Source organism: Cucurbita moschata, unplaced genomic scaffold, assembly GCF_002738365.1.
Source record: "Cucurbita moschata cultivar Rifu unplaced genomic scaffold, Cmos_1.0 Cmo_Scf00010, whole genome shotgun sequence".
Classification (NCBI taxonomy): Eukaryota; Viridiplantae; Streptophyta; class Magnoliopsida; order Cucurbitales; family Cucurbitaceae; genus Cucurbita; species Cucurbita moschata.
The window spans coordinates 2,079,344-2,100,985 of record NW_019268526.1 but is presented as its reverse complement, the minus strand read 5'-3'; the positions used below and the strand labels follow the sequence as shown (position 1 = coordinate 2,100,985).

Genomic DNA, 21,642 nt, shown 5'->3' with positions numbered 1-21,642 from the left:
ATGGGATGGGATCATTACATCAATTACATAAATTCTATTCCATTTCCACTTGGGTTCATAAGAATCATCAGATTTCAGACACAACCATGGAAGTTTCTTATTACCCTTCATCAAACTTCACCAAAACACTTCAAAAAGAGGTTTTTGGATGAGTTCTGGGTGTTGAACCACAAGCACTCTCTCCAAGAACACTCAGAAAAGACATGAAAATGTTTCAAAAACATGAGGCAGATCTCTGAACCAGTAAGCCACAAAAAAGAGAAGCAAGGGAACAAGAATATTGAATGGTTTATTTCCCTTTCAATCATTTTTATGACATACATTTGTATCATCAGCCAATAACAACCACCCAGGGGCGGAGGGAATGAATCCAAGAATTCCTATTTATTTACATTAATAATCTAGAAGTTGCAACTGAGAATGTAGTTTGAAAATTCCCTCTACGTTTTTTTTTTTTTTCCTGAAAATGTGGCCAATAGTTGTTGTTCGACCAAACATTAACCAGACTGTGTGACCATTGCTCTAAACAAAGAGAAGAGAGCAACATAAACAAGGAGAGTACTGGATGAACAGAATGGTTAAAATATGAATGTACAAACTCCAGAAGGAAAAGAAAGTAAAAGAACTGGCTCTCTGACGGCACCTTTCACCACCAAAACTATATTGCAGACAAACAGGATCCGATGGGCCCGAGTATTGCAAGTTAATACGTATACACAAGTTGTGGTTAGTCCCCCAAAAACTCATGACAAATCAAATGATCCTTGCCCCTCATTGATCGCATACATTAGTTTCTTGTACATTATTTCCTGCTCGCACAACACCAATCATTCATTCATTATTCACACACCATCATCATGTCAACAGTAAACAACATTCTCATCCTCAATTAATTAAAATGTTCATAAAATTAATTCATGAGTACGTACCTTGGTCGAGTATGGAGGAAGCTTAAGGTAATTGGCGCATGTCATGACACTAGGCAAATCATCGTCTGCTGATTCAGATACCCCTGTCGCACTGTTTGCTGCGTTTGTTGCAGTTGATGAGTGCTGAAAAGATACATAGAGCATTTTCAGTGGATAAAAATTATATAGCATACAAGCTAAGACTCATTGATTCAATGCCAAAAAAACACACGCAACCACCAACCCATCATTTTGGTATCAAACCAAGCCATCATTAATTAGAAATCTCACTAAGGTTTGGGGATAGTACAAAGCAGGCAACTTGAAGATAATTCTGTGCAAATATTATCCAAGGATTTACTTCTCCTTGATTCCTTCATATAATACCTTTCTCACGATAGTCAATCTTGGATTCAGCACTGCGAGGCCACCTGGTGGAAGCCTAGGTGCACCTGTAACAAATTGGCAGAATCCTCGCTGCTGCTCCGGTGTGAGTTCGCCCATAATCTCAAGAAACTAAGAAGGTCAAAAGAGAAAGCATATGAGGACCACGTATCAATAATTGATACTCACATAATTCCACACTCTATTCTTCTGAGTTATGAAAATAACTCACATTGACTATGGCAGGACTTTTGGCTGTGTATCCATGATCAAATTTAATATGATCAACAAGTGTGTCAGCCTAAAAAATGAGATAATGTCACTATTATTTCAACAAGGCAATTTCACCACAGAATGAAATAAGAAATCTGAAACTAATGATTTATTAGCAGGAAACATGAATATTTGACATTTTACCTTCCACAATTCTCTACGGCCACATAGCAAATGGTCCAATTCATGGGGAATGAATATGCGTAATGCAGTGATGTCAAAAACCTGAATTTCAAACATAAATAATCAAAAAGTGGGAGAGGACAGAGACAACCCATGCACATTTAAAGAAGAGGGAAAAGAAAACTATGATAACATAGATTGTAGATTAATATGTAATTGAAAACTCCCAGTTCTCATTGATCAATGATTAATAACACTGAGTAATAGCCCCACGGGGTAGCTCAATTGGCAAAGATTAATTGGTCCATCTTTAGTTTGAATCCACTCACCCAAGTTGCTTTGTCAAAAACAGAATCAAATACCAATAATAATATATCAAGATCAATGTCATAAATTACAAATGATGGATAAATAACAATATTTTCCCCAGCACATAAGATATAATAGATATCCGAAGTGAAATACACATTCAGAAAGCTAAAAGATGGAATTAGTATATGAACACATCAATTAATCATTAGGGGAGACGTGATTGATTGACCTGTGTAAGTAAATCTTTGAAAAGCCAAAAGCCATAATCCGCAATAAGAATGGGAGGCAAGAAAATTATAATACTGAACTATGGTTCTTGGTCCACAAATGCACAAAACATGCATTCATCGTTCTCTTTTAACTGTGGAATCCCCAATGCAGCAGTTCCAAAATTAAGACAAATAACAAGACTATAAAACATGGTAATTTGATGACTAGAGAGATAATTAATATCTTGGCAGACGTCCAAACAAAGTCTTTATACAAAGATTGAATGCAAAAGCCTTCCTTAAAAACTACACCCATCTAATGCACACATATAACACCAAATTAAATAGAAATATCATTGATAAAATTACCTGATTGAATCCTGTAGTAAATGCTTCCATTTGCCGCATTATTCCAGTCTTGACAGTTGCATCTAATACTAAGGATATGTACTCCTCCAAGTTATGAATATTAACCTGAAAATTTATCTAGTTTTAGAAGTTTTACTTAACTATGAAAAAGAGAGATGGCTAGCTTGAGTTTTTATAATGTACAGTTTCATCTCCTGGTCTCAAAACGTAGTCCGGATAGCCAGGAACTGTAAAATCCAAGCAGAGATCTTCAACTGGAATGCCACGGAAAGATAAGTTGGAAATTGTATTTTGATTGTCACCATCTACCAATCCTAAATACTGTTTCCGGCAGACAAGAGCCTGCAGTTCTTGTAGAGTCTTCCCAAGCTCAGGGTCAAATGAGAGGATATCGTACAAATCAAGATCCTGAAAATTGAAATTCACCACACTTCAGCAAAATGAAAATATTAAAAGCACAATGCCCACACGATTGTCAACCATTAAGAGTGAAAAAGAAAAAGTAAAAGAAAGTATATCATACTACTGACTTACTTGACCAAGAACAAGCTTATAAAATGCTGTTGAGAGTGGTAGATCCAATAGTCTTCCATCTTGCAAAGCCTTAGCCATCACACGACCAACAAGCCGGAAATATTCAATAACCTTCGAAAATTGGCTGCCATCAGAAGAATCAGCATTTGGTGGCCAAGGTCGTGGAAACAACCCAAGAGGAGATTGGATGATATCAATATTGCCTGCATCAGAAATAAGCTTAGAGCCATCTTTAGGCTTCCTGAGCTGTCCATCTTCACCACTATCTATTGACTCTTGCAATGAATTAGACCTCCACATTCCAAGTCCAGCCCTCTGCAATTCATGACTTAAAAGTGTGTAGAATTCAAGGGTAGGACCTAATCCAGTTCCCACTTCACCAAAATATTCTACTTCAAGAACAGCCTTCTGGTTAGAATACATCTCCATAACTTTCACAGCAGAATCCAGTATACGATTACGGGAGACACGAACCTTTTGGCGCTGCAATCTTCCAACCCTTCCCTCTCGTTCATTTACTGTTCCAAGACCATCAGCTCCTAACTGCTGATGTAGCCGATATAACGCACGTGACAACCCAAATGCAGTTGAATAAAAATATTGTCGCCGTGTCTCAAAAGGAAACAAGAACGGGCATGCCTTAGTCAATTGATAACACCATGAAGGAAGGCTCCCACTGCACAGTGCAAGAGCGTCTTGAATTTGTCGAGTCAATTTGGGAGTAAGCTTACTGTTGACAAATTCCTCATGAGGAACCTTTCCTCCAATTCCACCCAATTCATCAAGCGTAGTGATCTTTCCCTCTGCAAATTGATCTGACACTATTTGAGCCCTCAAGCGAGGAGCAAGCTGATTCAATCCCTCAAGTACACGTAATAAAGATAGTATATCATATGTAGGATTAGATTTGTCCAAATCACATGGAAGTTTTCCTTGTAAAATACTATCTAAAAGTGACATTTGATGGAACTGAGACTCTGAGTTTGAATTGGAAGTTGATACACATTTGGTAGATTTAGATTTAGAGGAGCTTGATTCCCCAGCTAAAGCAGCTCTTTCAGATTGATTATCTGCCCTCTGATACGTGATGGTATATATATCACCCCACAAACTGCTCCCATCATTAGATAAGAAATCATTGCCAGCCCCAGCAAACCTCTCATCATCATCCTCATTCAAAACAAGCTGCCGTTGAACAGCTTGGTATATTGTCAAATGCCTATCAAGCTGCTTCTCACCAGAAGAAAAGAGTAATTTTGGGTTATCATTGGAACCACCAAAGAGAGGATGTCCCTGTGGATCTCGACCTCCACGGAAACCTCTGCCGTTAGCTGGTCCAAGTCCAGCCATAGCAGCAGCAGCAAATGTCATACTTCCCCTTGCACTAAAAGAATTTCCACCCCTATGATCAGGAGAATTAGAACCCCTGACTGTCGCAGTTCTACTGCTAGAGCCAAAAGTTGAATGAATCTGGCTATCACTTGTAGCCGGACCAGCATCGCCATCTTCAGCTGTGTCACCCAATTTGACATCATGCACCTTTTCAGGCATACAAAGAGGAAGAGAGTCATCCTGCAGCACCTGAATCATAAGAACCAAGAAGGACGAAGAAAAAAGGTTCAGTCAGTTAACAAGCTAATCATGCCTCTCTGTCAAAAGTAATGAGATTATATATGAAATAAACTAAGAAAAAAGAGAAGTAAAGCAATTAGCAATATCAATGAGAACAGCACTTATATGAATGCATCAAGTTGTGATATAAAAGAGAGAAAAAAAATTGAAATTGCATACATCATCGTGGTCATCATCTTCATCATCAGAAATATCATCATCCTCAATCACTAAAGAATCATCAATCTGGATGGAGGATAGGTCCAATTCTTCATCCTACAAAGAACAAGAAACTGACCATCAAAACGATATAAACAAAAAAGATCTAACGTAAGTAATATTACTAACAAGAAAGTTCAAGATTCTTAAACAATATAATGACTACACAAAGTTGGATCCGCAGTTAGAAAAATAATTGCATTTAAGAACATGTTATAAATAAATACTACTGAGTTTGATCCACAAAAGCTACTGACCCAACCAACGACTCAAATTAAACATAATGTAAGACCAAATCCACTGAAATTAAAAGGTTTTCATTTACAATAAATACTTCAATCAACTATGAAATATGCTCTGGTTTCAACTTTCAAGACTAAAATATTATTGGAGGGTATCCAACTGGAACTAACAAACAAACTGAAACATCAAAACTAGCAAGATGTGTTTACCAGAAACATTGCTGATGGCAGTTTGGATATAATTACTCATGCATTGCATATAACTTTGTAAATTTTATTTTATCTCACAATCATTAACAAACATTAATGTTGCTAATACTAAAAGTTAACTTTTTAAACAAATCTAATTATCAAAATTTAAAACAAAGAAAGCAAGTGAAGGATCTGCAAAGTTAAAAGACAAGGCAATACTGATTAAGAAGACAATCAATGGTTGTTGAAAATATGAAAACACATTTAAACAATCATAGACCTTATATTTTTAAGTGAAATTTATTCATTTTTATCAAAATATATCCATAAAACTTATAATATGAAAGGTTGCAATTTTGAATATACATTAAGAATATATACATCTTTTGAAAGAGGAACAAAAACCTATTTCTTATATGACTCGGCCAGATAGATAATTACTTTTAAAACATAAGGAACTAATGACCCATTTTTGGACGAGAAACAGTGATTAAAAAAAAAAAAACAGTAGAAGGAAAAATAAGTTGGATTGTGTTTGCTTGACGCACAAGAAGTGATTTTTTCTTTTTGGTGTGTTTCACTTTTTCTTTTTCTTTTTCTTTTTTTTCTTTTTATTATTATTATTTTTTGGAGACAGTGTTAATTATTCAGTCAACAACCAATGATTTTTTCATAGCACTAGGATATAAGTAAATACATAGTGTTTTCAAATCCCCAGTGGGATCTTGACATTCATCTCAGTAACTTTTTATGTCAATCATATATAAAATAAAAGAATAGTAGGGTTGACAAACAAATTGCAAAAAATCTAATTAAGTGCTGAATTTGATAAACAAGAGTTATATCCATAAACATTGATAACAGTTCCATCTTTGCCCCTTTGAGAACAAGCAATAAAATTGGAATGATACCGAGAATAGTAGGTGCATCGTTCAGAGCTGTTAAAAGAGGTCTGATCCTTAGATAGGGGGAGAAAAAGGTAAGACCATTCGCAATACAAAGGAAGAGAAGCTGCCACTTCCGAAATACAAAAGAAATGAATTTGATAATAGGAAAATTTTGTACATTTTGTGCATGGTGTTAAAGAAACAATGAAGGTAAAATTTTAAATCATTAAAAAAGTTCCCCAAATAAAAAACATTTACAAAGAAGATTCATTTACATAGTTTAAACATAAACAGATTAAAATACAATAAGGGTTACCCCCATTAAGCTAATAGGAAACAGTTACACAAAATCAATAAGGTACTCATTATAATCAAAGGTGAAGGCTACAGCTAAGCATGCAGTCATTCTATACTGAGTAAGTTTTCATTGACATGCAATAAACAACATAATGCTCCTACAGGCTACAGCTAGAGTAGTGATGCATCTTCCTACCCATGATCTAAAGCACTCACTTATTCTGATGCAAATCATTACATATAATTGCAGCATTACAATGTACTTGTCAACTAAATATTTGCTAAACTCATCCAAAATAGTATAATTTCAAATGGAAAAGCACATAAATAAATGCATCAAAAAATTGCAAATTTAATATGAAATAAATTATACTTCAGAAGATAACTTATCTAGAACCCCATTTAAATTTGCCATCTAGTCCTAGATATCTATATTACTGTACCATTGGATTATTGATATATTGTTCCCCCCGATGTGAAAAAATACCTCGGAAGTGGTCTCTCCATTTACAGGCTTCATTTGGGCATCCTTGTCCACAGCTGCTCTTCTACGAGTAGAACTTCTGGTTTGTAGGCCTCTCTTCTCCTCCCAGGCAGGCTTTAGAATAGCTTTCCCCTTCCCCTTCGATGTGCTTTTATCCTGTGACAACTCCTTCCCTGCCCTTTCTCCAATAGTCATCGATGATCTAGACCTAGTAGAGTAACGGCAAGTGGTTGAACTGGGGGTTGATTTTAGCCCTGATGGAGCAACAGTTCCTGGAGGAGTAGTTCCTGAATCTGAGTTTGCACCAGATACTGAAAGTTTCTGACCCTCACTTCTCTGAACTCTAGGCCACAGAAATTCTTCAACAGCTGCTAAACTTGCCAATGGATCAATCAGAACAATATTTGATGAATAATCACGAAGTAATTTTTCTCCATGGGCTCGACAAAGTCGTAACTTAAATGGCTGAGATAATACACTTAGCCCAGAGGAAAGACGTGCACTACCACTGGATGATCTAGAAGAATGGCTCAGGACAACTGGAAAACGCTCCAATGAGGATAAAGCACTCTGTAGCTTTTGAACTAAGACTGTCATAGGAGCTACTGTCCCCTCATTAATGCTTGTGGAAAGAGCAACAGAAACAAATGATTTAAATCTTTTAAGCACTTGCTGCCGAATCTTTGGCAACTCCGCTTCCAAAATTCTTCCTTTAGAAAAGTATCCACAAGAAAAGTAGTCAAGCAGAACTCCAACAACGCCACTACCAATAAATTCAAACGTGGAAACACCATCATCTTTGCCTAATTCAACTAGCATTTCAGATATCACGCCAGTTAAATACTGATCCTTATTTGTAATAATATCATCTATGCAGGACCCTGAAGCTTTCGACTTTCCTTTCGATTTACTTTTCTGAACATCAATACCAGCATTCAACTTGGCGCAAAGATTCTTCAAACGTAAGAGATCATCTGTAACTCCAACTTCAACATCTCCCGGATCTAAAGGGAAATACTTTGTTTTAAAAGCATTGGCACAGGCACTTACCGAAGTTCGGAGATTAGAGTTAATTGATGGAACCTCCACCGAACCTTGTGGAACACTGCCTCCAGAAACAGGATTTTTGTTTTCATCCAGTGAACTTCCTTCTGAAGTCATATTTCCACTGCGCCGCCTGTAACGTCGAGTGCGTGAAGAAGCTCCAGATGCAGAGTTGTTGTCCTTCTCAACAGAAGCCACTTGGGTAGCAGTATTTTGGTTATTAGCTAAGATAAGCTGGTCAACAGCATAAACAACACCCTCTCGAAGGAACATCTTAGAAAAAGTTTCAGGAAGCTTTTCCATAAGAATCTCAGCAATTTGGAGAGAAGGAATCAAAATGTGTGGATCTTTCCATGCCAAAACACCAGCTAGAAAACTAAATCAAGAAATAAAAAATTAAGGACACCAACAAAGCAAGCCTGGAAATCTAATGCAGATTGAAGTGAAATACCTTGCTATATTGGTCACATTCAATAATGACTGTATCATCTCTGGGGTGCTGAAGTACATCAATTTTCCAATTCCTGAGAGACATTTATGACGTACCGGACCATTCACACTGGATCCATAGATCTAATTGACCAAAGAGCACAATTCAGTACTAACTGAACCAGAAAAAACCTCTTAGGGTCTAAAACAAGAATAAAATGTCATACATACCTGTATTAAGATAGGAAGGAGATCCATTCCAAACTGGTGGAGGAGCTCAGGCTGATCCTTTAAGAGTTTCTCACGAGCTGACATCTCCGGGGCACTATCAGTTGGATCTTCTTCTTTCACAGAACCGCTGGTAGATGGCTTTTTGATGACAGGTCCTTTCACAAACAAATTATAGTTGGGCGGAAAGGAAATAGTTCCTTGAGGTAGAGGGGGTAGAAGCTCATTTGCCAAGTTGACAATCTCAAAAATCTAAACATTCAATAGTAATCAAGCTATTAGAAAACGACAAAAGAGGCTAAATTCTCAACAGTTTTCAAAATCAGAAACATAATGACCTCCATTATAGGATATTAGAGTACAATAGATAACTATTGATGAGAAACAAAAGATTGTGGCGATTGACGTTTTTTCAGATTAGAAACAATTTTACAGAAATAAAAAAAAAAATTAAAAATACATTAAACCACATTGACCAAAAGCCTGGACTCTTATTTGACAACCCCTATACCATTTATATTGCTAGCCTTGGACCAAATTACTATCCCAGTATCTGCTTCTGTAAACAATGAGTATCTTCAAAAGCTATAAACGTAACAAGTAAAGTAAGACCAAGGTCATGTGAATAATACAATACATAAACTTGTTTAAAATATATATATATATGATGCACACATGATGACTTTTTTAAAAAAAAAAAAAAAAAGGAAAAAGAAGTTTACAAATTATGCATTGATATAAAGCTATGAACATCCATATTTTCAGCTAATTTACATTCAACCTTCCAATTCTACAAAAATTTCAAAAAAGTTCTTCCCACTATCAAGATCTAGAACTCAGTCGGTTTCATGACTTGATTTGATACTCTAAAATATATTTTCTTTCTCTCGAACGCCATTTATCAAGTGAAAAGAATGGATACGATGGAGCGAACAAGCACTCCAGTTGCCATATGTAACATTTATCGGATAACTACAAAGAAAGCTCAATTTTGAAGCTGAAAAGAAATAGCAAAAAACTATCACTATAAATGTAACTACTAAAAATTATTTCTGTTTCAATATAATCACGCCTCCCACGAGTGGATCTTTCTTCCACAGCATTGCACCTGGGTGCTAGCACAACCTTAGCACCTCACTACAAAGAAGCAAGGTACTTTTAGGAAGGTGTGCTTCTTTAAAAAAAAAAAAAAAAAATTAAAATAACCCTAACTGCAAAAACCCTTGCATTTATGGTTTTTCTTATTACTTTTAAGTAATATGAACGTGGATTGTTTTTTTTTTTTTTCACCGCCCACAGCCAACAATTTTAAGGAATGACTCCCATTTTACTTTCCTGCATAGATTTCTATGAGGGTGGTTGGTTTACCAAATAAGCTCAGGTAGGAAATTCAAGAAGCTCTGAGAGAAGTATTATGAATTTGAAAAACTTGGTTGAAGAAAATTCCTTATTCTGGAAGGGGATATAATCTCTTTCTAGGAAGCTGGATGAACTCCTTTCCACTTAAATCAGCTCACCCAAGAAACCACGCCATTACCAAAGAAAGCAACTTTCAGCGTCTGAAGCTTGGAATTGTAGAAGGGGTAAAAATTTGAATCCTGAATTCCAAGAGAAATCTAAGGGATGAAAAGATTGAAGAATGCAAGGTTGAGAGGTGTACCAGTCACATCTCCAAGGAATACCAAACTGTTACAGTTGGATTATAAATGAAACAAAAAGCCCAGGGGAACAAGAGTTGTCTACTCAAGAAAAATGATACTATCCAGACTGATAACCAGGAAAATTAGCAGAACCTACCTGCTCTTGTGGTCTATTTAATGCAGGCGAAACAGATGAATTAGTAGACACGCCAGAACCAGATAATATATCTTTAAGAATCCCACTGATCCCAAGAAGCAGCAAAGTTTTCCCACCTAAGGCAGATCCACTTGCACATGTGGAAAGAAGTCGGATTAATCCCTGCATAATTATGAAGACATAATCAATACCCACATTACATAACCATCAAAAGATGAAAGAGCGTTTGGAACTTACTGTGTAAGTAGCTGAGCTAAGAGTTGACTGCCCACCTCCGGTACTACTGGTGGAAATGAGTGAGGCAGCTTGAGTAACAAGTCCATGGTTACACAGTTCATCTAATTTATCAGGAGATGATGCAAAGGCCTCGGCAATACGAGTCAAACAAACTGAAGCATGCTCCAACACCTACCAGCAAGAAATCCAGATGGATAAAGAAAGGAGGGAAGAGAGACCACATTTGCACACTGTTTTTCCTTTAAAAATAAATAAATAAATAAACAAAACTCCACAGGCCTAAGTGACCAAAAACCTACAAAAACTTCGAGTGAGCTTCAATTGAAAGAAAGAAATGATAATTAAAAAAATAAAAATAAAAACATCACAAAGAGGTCTAGCCGCAGGAAACCACTAAAAGGTGCAGAGAAGAGCTGAAAATCAGAGAAACCCTCCAAGAGGCAAAACCCTCTCTTTCCTCTCTAACTAAACATGCGACACGAAAGGCAAAGAATTGTATCTACTACATAAACCTTCCAATCACAGAGTTGTTAACTATGACTGAAACAACTTACTTTTGCATCATGATACTGAAGAAGGTTCGTCAGCAGGGGAACAGCTTCCATCACGAAGTCGGCTGCATCTGAAGGAAGCTTCTTGCACATATTAGCAGCAGTTGACAACGCAACTCTCTATAATACAATTTCAACAAAATGATAATAGTTAACATGTAAATTATAGGAACCCTGATGAAAAACAAGTCCAATCTTTGACCGTATCCAAAATCTGTAGAGCAATAGGGTCAACAGCAATCAGTTACCTGAACTCCTGTGGAGAAGAAATCTAAATATGAAAGCACAGCCATAAGAGCACCAGCCCGCAGACAGGCAGTAGGGTGTTCCTGGGATATCTTCTTTAAAGCTTGCAGGGACTGTTGACAGAAACCTACTTCTATTAGTACCATCGTCTCAGACTTGAGAAAACATGAACTCACAGAATTTCGATGCATGACATACAGGCAAAAAATTCAAGAAACACCCTGTTTTAAGTATCAGAATGATGCTATTTGGAGTTCCGAGAAGAAAACAACAACAGTAAGCACCAATCAGTAATTAAAACAAAAACAAGACGAGAAAACTACATAATCTACAAGTAAAAACACAGTCTCATTTCCTCCTGATCACCAAAGTGCTCGAGAAGAGCTAGCATTTTTAGCTCCAGTCACTTATCACGGTAAATCTTATGCATTAGCAGTATAGGTCACTCACAATTGGTAACAATTTGTACTCCCAAGTTTCACAAGGACTAAGTCAAATGCAAAGAGCAAACCTGTTCAGCTAGGTCCATGTATTCTATAGTCAGCAATCTAGCACAGAAGCAGGAAACGGCACCATAATGCACGACGGCAGCACATGATGAAGGTAAGAAATCGCACAGATGGGTCAGTGCCCTGGCCGCTAAAAGCATTATATCAGGATTGCTTTCGTGATTAAGTAGCCCAACGAGGACAGGGACAAAGGAATCCACAGAGAAAGTACTTAGAGACTCCTCGGTGCCAATAGAGAGCATCTCACAAAGTTGGGTCAATGCCTCAACCTGCCTTCCTTCTTCTCCATCCGCTCTCAACCCAGATAAGATCTTCTTAAGCCGTCCTCTCTGCTGTGAGGATGAAGCCGATGCAATTGCGGAAGATGGAAGTAAATCATCCAGTCCAGCACCGAGTTTCCTCAGAAGTCCTTGAAGGGCGCTGCTTGCTGTGGATAAATTTTGCTGTAAGACTCCCATTCCTCCTTCACTGTCGTTATCATCATCATCCCCACCGCCACTGCCTTCAATATTTAACCCAAAACTCTGCTCAGCATTTCTTTCTCTATCCCCGATTCTAACCTCGTGTTCTTTCTCCTTCCCCTTATCCGAGTTTTCCTTATCAGAATTCTTTCCGCGTCGGCGTGACCCTGATGACTCATTGGTCGAGTCCATTGGAGTACTAGTGGCAGACGGTTCTTGGTTTCGAGTAGAGCGAGAACGTGTTGAGATCGAAAGAGTGGATGCAGCAAGATTCGAAGAGAAAGTACCAGAGAGACGAGCGCGCTTGCTAGAACGGGTAGTGGGACCAGAAGACGAAGAAGAAGGGGCAGCTGAGGAGGCCTCCGCCCGCTTTCTGCTCCGAGTTTCCATACAAAAACCCAAACCCACGAATCGACGAGTCGCTCGCCACCGAGCGGCGATCACACAGTTCTTGATCTGAATTTACTACGCATCTGAGCAGTACGAAAATTAAAAACCTGTATATAGAAAAAAGAAAACAGCGAACTAGCTGAAACGAAACCAGCTAACTCCTCACACAATCCCCCAATTCGAAAACCCTAAATTTCCCCTTGTCCCGATACAAACAAAGAACGCGAATCCGCACCAGAAGAAACAGGAAATCACAAATTGCTCATAAACCCTTACGAGCAAAGAATGTAAAGAAATCAAAAACCGATTTCACCACCTAGAACACAACGCCCATCGAAATGTCATCCAGAAATCGGTGAAAATCCGGTGATTGAATACAAGCCTTCACAGCGTTGGAAATCTGAGTTCAAAATTGAATTTCAATAACAAAACGTCCCCTCAGGAATGGAGAAAGGGTAAAACGAAAGGAAAAAAAAAAAAAAAAAAAAAAAAAAAAAAAAAAAAAAAAAAAAAAAAAAAAAAAAAAAAAAAAAAAAAGCCCTAGGGACAATGAAATTTTAGAACAAGAAAAAGGGAACTAATTGTTCTTATTATATTATAGTGTGCTTTGGAAAGTAATTTAATTTTTTATTTCTTTTTATTTCATTTCCTGTTTTTAATTCCGTGTAGGATGAGCCTCCTCGTTTTGCATGGCGGTGGATGGCGAGTACAACAAGTATATACTCAACTCCCTCGCTTTGTTCCGACGCCGACGTCGAAAATCCCTCGTTCAAAATCGCCACGTGTGCTTCTAAAAAAATTAAATAAATAATATCTCTCAATTGCCACGTGGCCCAGTCTCATTTATACCCTTCAACTTTACAATAAATTTCCATGTTTCTCTGCTTATCTGACATATGATAATTAGCTTCATATCTATCTATTGACTCGAGTCCGGATCAGCGTACTACTTAAAAGGTCTTTCCTTTCAATGCCCCAACGAACCATTTGATCAGCATTTTCACATGTGTTCGATGAAACGAGCAACGTGTTATTTTTTTATTACCCTTCCCGTCCCTTCAAACTATTAAAGTTATGATGCTCTCGTGATGTCGATGGACAAAAAGAGAGGCAATTTGAACAACAGTGTTGTGGTCGATCTTCTCGTGCAGTGATGTTTTCTCTCTCTCGTGATCTTTAACAATTATAGTCTAACTTGATTCAACGGCATTTTGATTATCGACTATATTCGTTTGTTACACAATTTGAGAGTCTGTTTTTTCAAGTCTTATTTAAAATTTAAGGCTCGAGTAGCTACTACGACGATGATTGCATCATGATTGAGATCAACGTAAGTTATAAATAAGATAAGTAAATGGAGAATAGAAAAAAAAAGGAAGGGAACAAAGGATTCTAGAAGGGATTATTCATCTTCCTAGTCTTTGATACCAGAAAAATTCCTTTTCTTGTTCTTGTGTCGAAATAATAAAATAATTAATAATTCTTGATCCCGTTCGTCAAAGATCCCTATTCTTGGTTTCAATTTTTCCCGGTTTATCAGAACCGTTTTTTGATTTATTACATAAGTAGTGAAGGAACTTGTCATTAGGAGATGCCTCGATGGACTTATAAAGGTGTGTGAGAGTCGGTCACGACAAGAATCATTGAAGAAGTTTGTACATGCTTTTGTATCTTTCTTCGAGACATCGTATCTTCGCGTTCAAACTCGTGAAGGTTTATATAATATATTTACGAGTATATACTTACGGTGTAATATATAATAGAATGAAAATGTTACATATATTATTTAATTACGAATTTAACCTAATTAATGGTACATAAATCTAAATTTAATGGCTAATCTTAATAATGGAAAAAATATAAAACCCAATAATTTTGTAATTAATATACAAAATATCAGATAAATCAAGGGTTAATTTGGAATAAAATAATTTCCCCTTTTCTTTTTATTTTTAAAACTAAAATTTGTGGATTTTAATTTCTAAATAAAAATGGCATAATTAAAAAATATATTGAATTATGAGAGGGACAAATTTGGAATATCATCGAAGCCGAGGACTTCCGTATTACAGTTATTTGACAGTTATCGAAGTGGTCCCCACGCTCGATTCTTGCCTTGTAGTACCCGCCAACGTGGAGCCCCTAAAATTCGCCACGTTTTTTACACGAGCTCCAAAACGTGTGATTTTAATTTTTTTAAAAAATAATTATTTCCTTTTATCCATTTAAAATGAATGAATTTAAAATTTTATATTTGGATGAAAACTATTTTACTCATTATTTAAAGGTTGTAATAATAAATTAGAGAAATTTTGATTATATACCGAAACTTCTCTGTACTAAATACGTTTTAAAATCGTGAGGTCAACGACAATACACAATGAACCAAATGAGACAATGTTTATTAACAGTAAGCTTAAGCTATAACAAATAATATAAAAGTCAGTCACTAGACGTGTGCATCGACTACATCAGTTGGAGAGAGAAACGAAACAATACTTATAAAGATATGAAAATCTAGAGTTAGTCATTGAGCGATGTGCCAACGAGAACGATGGCCTACAATGAAGTAGATCGTGAGATTTCACATCGATTGGAGAGAAAAATGAAACATTTCTTATAAGTGTAAAAAAATTTATTTAATAAACCCGTTTTAAAACCACGAACATACGGTACCACTAAATCATTAATTAAAAAAAACGAATATAAAGTAGATGTTTTTTTTTTTCAAGCCACGTGGCAGCATTTCTTGAACTCGACCTCTCCGATTAAACCCTTCTTGTCGTGAGAATGTGACAACGAATCGCGTTATTCGGTGGATTGGAAAATAAGAAAAGAATTTTATTTTTATTATTTTTCTTATTCTTCAGGGCTTCAGAAAGCTTCTAAATCATAGTGAAAAAGACAAACAAAAACCGCCGTCGGAAGTGGGTTGTTCCCGAAATTCCCGGCTCCGACACGGCAGTTAGCGGCGAAAAGGGAGGGCGGTTTTTTGATGGATTTTCTGAACGTCCTATGGAGCATTTGGGGATTCTTTGTCGGAATTTCAGTGGGTCTGGTGGTCGGATATTTCTTGTTTATATACTCCAAACCAAGCGATGTGAAGGTATGTTGTTACAGATTTAACAGAGACATATGAACATTAATGATTTTTGTTGTGTTGAGGATGTCGCAGGAACCTGAGATTAAGCCGTTGACTGAACCTGACTCAGAAACCATACAGCGGATGCTCCCTGAGATGCCGTTGTGGGTGAAAAATCCTGATTATGATCGTGTAAGTAAATGATCTGGGAAATAGTTATTTTAGTTATGAAGGATTTAGTTGTTCATTGTAATGGTTTGGATATCCTAATTTAATTCGAGCTCATTTGATAATGTTCTGTTTTTTTTTACTTTTGAAAACGAAGCTTGTAAACGCTCCCCCGCGTCGAGGAACGAGCTTCTTCGTTGTGTTACATATTTTTGGAAATGTTTTTATGTGAGATTCTAGGTTGGTTGGAGAGGGGAACGAAACATTCTTTATAAGGGTGTGGAGACCTCTCCCTAGTAGACATGTTTTAAAGCTGTGAGGCTGATGGCAATACATAATGGGCCAAAGCGAATTTGGGCGGTTATAGATGGTATCCGGGCAAAACATTGAGCAATGTGTCAGCAAGGACACTGGGCCCTCAAGGGGTGGATTGTGAGATCCCATATCGATTGGAGAGAGAAATGAAGACTTCTCTGTAAGGGTGTGGAAAGTTCTTCCTAACATACATGTTTTAAAACTGTGAGGTTGATGACTATACGTAACGGGCCAAAGTAGACAATATGTACTAGCGGTGGGCTTGAGCTGTTACAAATGGTATCAGAGCAAGACACTAGACGGTGTGACAGTGAGGACACTGGACCCTCAAGGGGTGGATTGTGAGATCCCACGTTGGTTAGAGAGGGGAACGAAGTATTCCTTATAAGGGTATGGAAACCTCTCCCTGACACACGTTTTAAAACCGTGAGGCTGATGACTATACGTAACGGGTCAAAGCGGACAATATCTGATAGCGGTTGTTCAGATTTGAGTTCTTTTGACTGCTAAATTTTGTTGATGGATTTGGCTAATAACATTATTTTGATTCTTTTTTCTTAAAGATGGACTGGCTCAACACGTTTATTGACTATCTCTGGCCTTATCTTGACAAGGTAATTGTTTCCATTACTTCATTATCATTCAAATTTGTTGACTTTTTCTGCTCTTCATTCTGCTTATACTCATTAATCTCTCTGTTTAGGCAATTGTTAAGACAGTAAGAGCTGTTGTTAAGCCTATAATTGCTGAGGAGATTCCCAAGTATAAGATCAAGTCGGTCGAATTCCAAGAGCTCACGCTCGGCTCGCTCTCGCCCACTCTTCAAGGTTCTCGAATAACTTGTTTTACTCACCGTCTTCCTGCTGCTATGTAACAGCTAGAAACTAAGGGTCTAAAAGAGCGAACGATCTAATTTTCGGGGTATTAACTCTCGGAGGACGGCTAAGAATGTCCCTTAGATGGCAACACCGGGCGGAAACGAAATGCCCCTAAACAAACACCTTTTCCTTTCGTCGCGAAATTTTGGATTGAAAATAGTGTTTGCTGCATGTTCTTAACAGGTATGAAAGTCTATGAAATGCATGAAAAGGAGTTGATATTGGAACCTGCAATCAAATGGGCTGGAAATCCCAACATCATGGCTGCAGTTACAGCATTTGGATTAAAAGCTACCGTTCAGGTGACCATACATTTTTTTGTAACACAGCCCAAGCCCACCGCTAACAGATATTGTCCGCTTTGACCGGTTACATATTGTCGTCAACTTCACGGTTTTAAAATGTGTCTGCTAGGAGGGGTTTCCACACCCTTATAAGGAACGCTTCGTTCCCCTCTTCAATCGATGTGGGTTCACACAATCCACCCCCTTGGAGGCCCAGCGTCCTCGTTGGCACACCGTCTAGTGTTTAGCTCTTATACCATTTGTGGGGAAGCCCGGAAGGGAAAGCACAAAGAGGACAATATCTGCTCGCAGTGAACTTAGGCTGTTACATTTTTTTACTAAGGAAATGCTTCGGAGAACAAGTTCTTATTTCCCTTTTTGACTTTGTTGAAAGCTGGTGGATCTGCAAGTTTTCGCGGTGCCACGGATCGTCTTGAAGCCACTGGTTCCGAGCTTTCCTTGTTTTGCAAACATTTCCGTGTCTCTAATGGAGAAGGTTCGTGATTGTTTTTAGTTTCGTGGGTAGTCTGCAATATCGTCTATGGTCTTTGCTGCTAGTTTAATTTGAGAGGCGACGTTGAGATCGTTTTCTCGAACAGGCCTAGTAGTTTGATATGTTTAGGAGGTTTAACATGGCTAGATAGTAACATTTCTCTTTTGCACAATTTGCAGCCACACGTCGATTTTGGACTAAAGTTCATGGGGATCGACCTGATGTCAATACCCGGTCTTTATACGTTTGTCCAGGTAAGACGCCATTGAATCAATCAAGTGTTTAACGTTTACGCTTGGTTTTATGAACACCTTGTCCGACTGACCGAACAATTTCTTAGGAGCGCATAAAAGATCAGATTGCAAGCATGTATCTATGGCCAAAGACTCTAAAAATACAAATTATGGACTCAGCTAAGTATGTGTGTAAGCTTGTGAAATTTATTGAAGATTTCTTTCTATGTTCGGGTTCGACTAATCGAGTATAACTTTATAGAGCGTTTAAGAAGCCCGTGGGGATTCTCCATGTGAAAGTTGTGAGAGCAATGAACCTTAGGAAAAAGGATCTTTTAGGTGCATCCGATCCATATTTGAAACTAAAGCTCACCGACGACAAGTTACCTTCGAAGAAAACATCCGTGAAGCACAATAACTTGAACCCCGAATGGAACGAGGAGTTCAAGTTAGTCGTTAAAGATCCCGAATCCCAAGCCTTAGAGCTTCATGTTTATGATTGGGAGCAGGTATTAATTCTTACAACGTGTACCATATTTCTTACCATGTCCCGGTGGACGGGCACCGAAAATAAAGCTTTTGTGATATCTCAGGTTGGGAAGCACGACAAGATGGGCATAAACGTTATACCGCTGAAAGATCTTCCTCCTGACGAGGTGAAAGTTCTGACTCTCGACCTTAGAAAGAAGGTTGATTCGGGTGGCACTGATAACGAGAAGGACCGCGGTCAGCTTGTAGTTGAACTTAAATATAAACCGTTAAAAGAAGAAGAGATGTCGAGGGGTTTTGACGAAATGCATGAAGTACCGAAAGCTCCCGAAGGAACGCCTGCTGGGGGCGGTTTGCTGGTTGTCATAGTTCATGAAGCTGAAGATGTTGAAGGAAAACATCATACCAATCCATTTGTAAGGATTTACTTCAGAGGGGATAAGAGAAAGACTAAGGTATGTCAGTCGAAAAACGTTCCAACTAGTAGAAGTAGTGTTTACGAGCTTAATTTTCACCTCGAAACGTTAACGTTGTGCAGCGGGTGAAGAAGAACAGAGATCCGAGATGGGAGGAGGAGTTCCCTTTTCCGCTAGACGAACCGCCCACGAACGACAAAGTACACATAGAAGTTGTCAGTACCTCTTCAAAAATAGGTTTGCTGCATCCAAAGGTAAAAAAACATTACCAAGCTGAAAACCAAACCATTAACTTGTTGAACACAACTCACTGTGGGAAACACTCGCACTCTTTATTAAGACCAATCGAGAAGAGAATACAAGACACTCGGTAGAATACTTCTGCTTTTTATTGTTTTTAGATTTCTTAGATGAATAACCTAGGTAGGGTGGAGAGGTATTTATACTAAGAGTAAACAATCTATATTTAACCAATCTAAATCTAGACCTAACCGATTTGAATCTAGACCTAACAAATTGAATCTTTCTCCTAAAATATCTACATCTCTTTCTCCTAAAGTCTCTACTAAAATAAATATACTGGGCTCGTACAATTAGGCTTGACTCTATTGGGCTAGTACAATTATTGGGCTTGACTCTATTGGGCTAGTGATGATATTTCAACACTCCCCCTCAGCACTAGTCCTCATTCGCTGCACCATGTTGAGGTGACAGCGAAAACTCTCATGTTTGCCAGTATTCAGCCCTCTACATCTCTGTCTTGATTTGCTGCATCTTGATCTCTTCCTTTAGGACCTTCTCTCTAATGAAGTGGTTGTGCACCTCCACATGCTTTGTTCTAGCATGAAACACCGGATTTTCTGCAAGGCGAATCGCAGATTGATTGTTGCAATAAAGTGGTATTGGATACTCAATTTTCTGGTGCCAATCTTCCATCAAAAGTTTTAAGCATGTATTTTCCTGAGTTGCTCCAGCTGCTGCTCTGTACTCTGCTTCTTTAGTTGACAATGATATTGTTTGTTGTCTTTTGTTACACCAAAAAATTGTTCTTGAACCGAGCTTGAACACATACCCAGTGATTGATCTTCGGGTATCGTGGTCTCCTTTGACATATCTTAAGGTCGGTCGAGCTGTATCTAAATAAGGCTTCTTCAGATTTTGCATATATTGATCAAAGACTCCAACTTCATTTTCGAATTTTTTCGGTTGGTCCATGTAGAACTCTCTGTTTAACTCTCCCTGCAAGAAAGCATTATTCATATCCATCTGCCATAATTTCCAATCTTTATTTACCGTAAGTACTGGAGGAACTTGTACGATAATGATCTTTGCCACTGGCCTAATCGTTTCATCATAATCTAGTCCATATTCTTGAGAGAACCCTGAATCTATAGTCTGAGCTTTGTATCTCACGATTGATCCATCCGGGGTACACATTATTTCGTAAGCCCACTTGCAAGAGATGAGTTTGGTATCTCTTGGTCTTGACACTAATTCCCAAGTCTGATTTTGTTCTAGGGCTATAGTTTCTTCCTCCATTGCTTTCTGCCAAGCTGAGTTTTGTGATGCTTCTTCATATATCTCTGGCTCATTAACTTCGTCTTCTACTGCGTTGGCATACTCTAGATTTTCCTTTAGGATTATTTCTGAATGTCTGAGTTGTTGAGGTGTCATTTCATTTTCACTAGGCTCGCTTGGTTGAGTCACTTCTTGCTCGCCAACACTAGTGTCACTTGAATCTTCAGGCATATCAGCACTTGAGCAAATGTGTACAATTTGCTCCCCCGTCTTTTGTGGAAGAATCTCTTCAGTTTGCTCCCCTATGTTCTGGAGAAGAATCTCTTCAGTTTGCTCCCCTATGTTTTGTAGAAGAATCTCTTCAGTTTGCTCCCCTATGTTCTGGAGAAGAATCTCTTCAGTTTGCTCCCCTATGTTTTGTAGAAGAATCTCTTCAGTTTGCTCCCCTATGTTCTGGAGAAGAATCTCTTCAGTTTGCTCCCCTATGTTCTGGAGAAGAATCTCTTCAGTTTGCTCCCCTATGTTCTGGAGAAGAATCTCTTCAGTTTGCTCCCCTATGTTCTGGAGAAGAATCTCTTCAGTTTGCTCCCCTATGTTCTGGAGAAGAATCTCTTCAGTTTGCTCCCCTATGTTCTGGAGAAGAATCTCTTCAGTTTGCTCCCCTATGTTCTGGAGAAGAATCTCTTCAGTTTGCTCCCCTATGTTCTGGAGAAGAATCTCTTCAGTTTGCTCCCCTATGTTCTGGAGAAGAATCTCTTCAGTTTGCTCCCCTATGTTCTGGAGAAGAATCTCTTCAGTTTGCTCCCCTATGTTCTGGAGAAGAATCTCTT

The 21,642-nt window shown here is 38.1% G+C and overlaps 2 protein-coding genes across 6 annotated transcripts in view; one reads left to right on the top strand and one right to left on the bottom strand.

Moving 5' to 3' along the window:
• Positions 1-268: 268 nt before the first annotated feature.
• Positions 269-13,420, bottom strand: LOC111448208 (E3 ubiquitin-protein ligase UPL3-like). The gene is made up of 17 exons (XM_023087674.1): positions 12,088-13,420; positions 11,579-11,689; positions 11,334-11,450; positions 10,780-10,950; positions 10,543-10,704; positions 8,749-8,997; positions 8,540-8,661; positions 7,048-8,464; positions 4,904-4,999; positions 3,113-4,693; positions 2,762-2,986; positions 2,579-2,683; positions 1,710-1,790; positions 1,525-1,593; positions 1,296-1,424; positions 930-1,052; positions 269-809 (listed from the first exon to the last, which is right to left on the bottom strand). Exons 1-17 carry the CDS (start codon positions 12,934-12,936, stop codon positions 744-746), a joined length of 5,673 nt encoding a protein of 1,890 aa, XP_022943442.1. The 5' UTR covers positions 12,937-13,420; the 3' UTR covers positions 269-743.
• Positions 13,421-15,931: 2,511 nt separating this feature from the next.
• Positions 15,932-21,642, top strand: part of LOC111448553 (synaptotagmin-1-like) — an 8,445-nt gene continuing 2,734 nt past the window's right edge. For 2 of the 5 annotated variants that reach the window (XM_023088221.1, XM_023088220.1), the window contains exons 1-11: positions 15,932-16,042; positions 16,112-16,210; positions 17,065-17,115; positions 17,205-17,328; positions 17,563-17,681; positions 18,058-18,159; positions 18,336-18,410; positions 18,497-18,573; positions 18,652-18,898; positions 18,983-19,333; positions 19,417-19,548. In XM_023088221.1, coding sequence (XP_022943989.1) covers positions 15,932-16,042; positions 16,112-16,210; positions 17,065-17,115; positions 17,205-17,328; positions 17,563-17,681; positions 18,058-18,159; positions 18,336-18,410; positions 18,497-18,573; positions 18,652-18,898; positions 18,983-19,333; positions 19,417-19,548 — 1,488 coding nt within the window. Of the gene's footprint in view, positions 16,043-16,111; positions 16,211-17,064; positions 17,116-17,204; positions 17,329-17,562; positions 17,682-18,057; positions 18,160-18,335; positions 18,411-18,496; positions 18,574-18,651; positions 19,334-19,416; positions 19,584-20,086; positions 20,386-21,642 lie in introns of those variants that run through there. The other 3 variants (XM_023088219.1, XM_023088222.1, XM_023088218.1) reach the window with 3 other exon arrangements.

Excerpts from the sequence above, each read along its gene's own strand:
- LOC111448208 (XM_023087674.1), bottom strand. The coding sequence starts at position 12,936 with ATGGAAACTCGGAGCAGAAAGCGGGCGGAGGCCTCCTCAGCTGCCCCT. Across the intron at positions 11,690-12,087 it reads ACATGGACCTAGCTGAACAG|TCCCTGCAAGCTTTAAAGAA; the intron begins GTTTGCTCTTTG and ends TTCTGTCAACAG. Across the intron at positions 5,000-7,047 it reads ATGGAGAGACCACTTCCGAG|GATGAAGAATTGGACCTATC; the intron begins GTATTTTTTCAC and ends TGTTCTTTGTAG.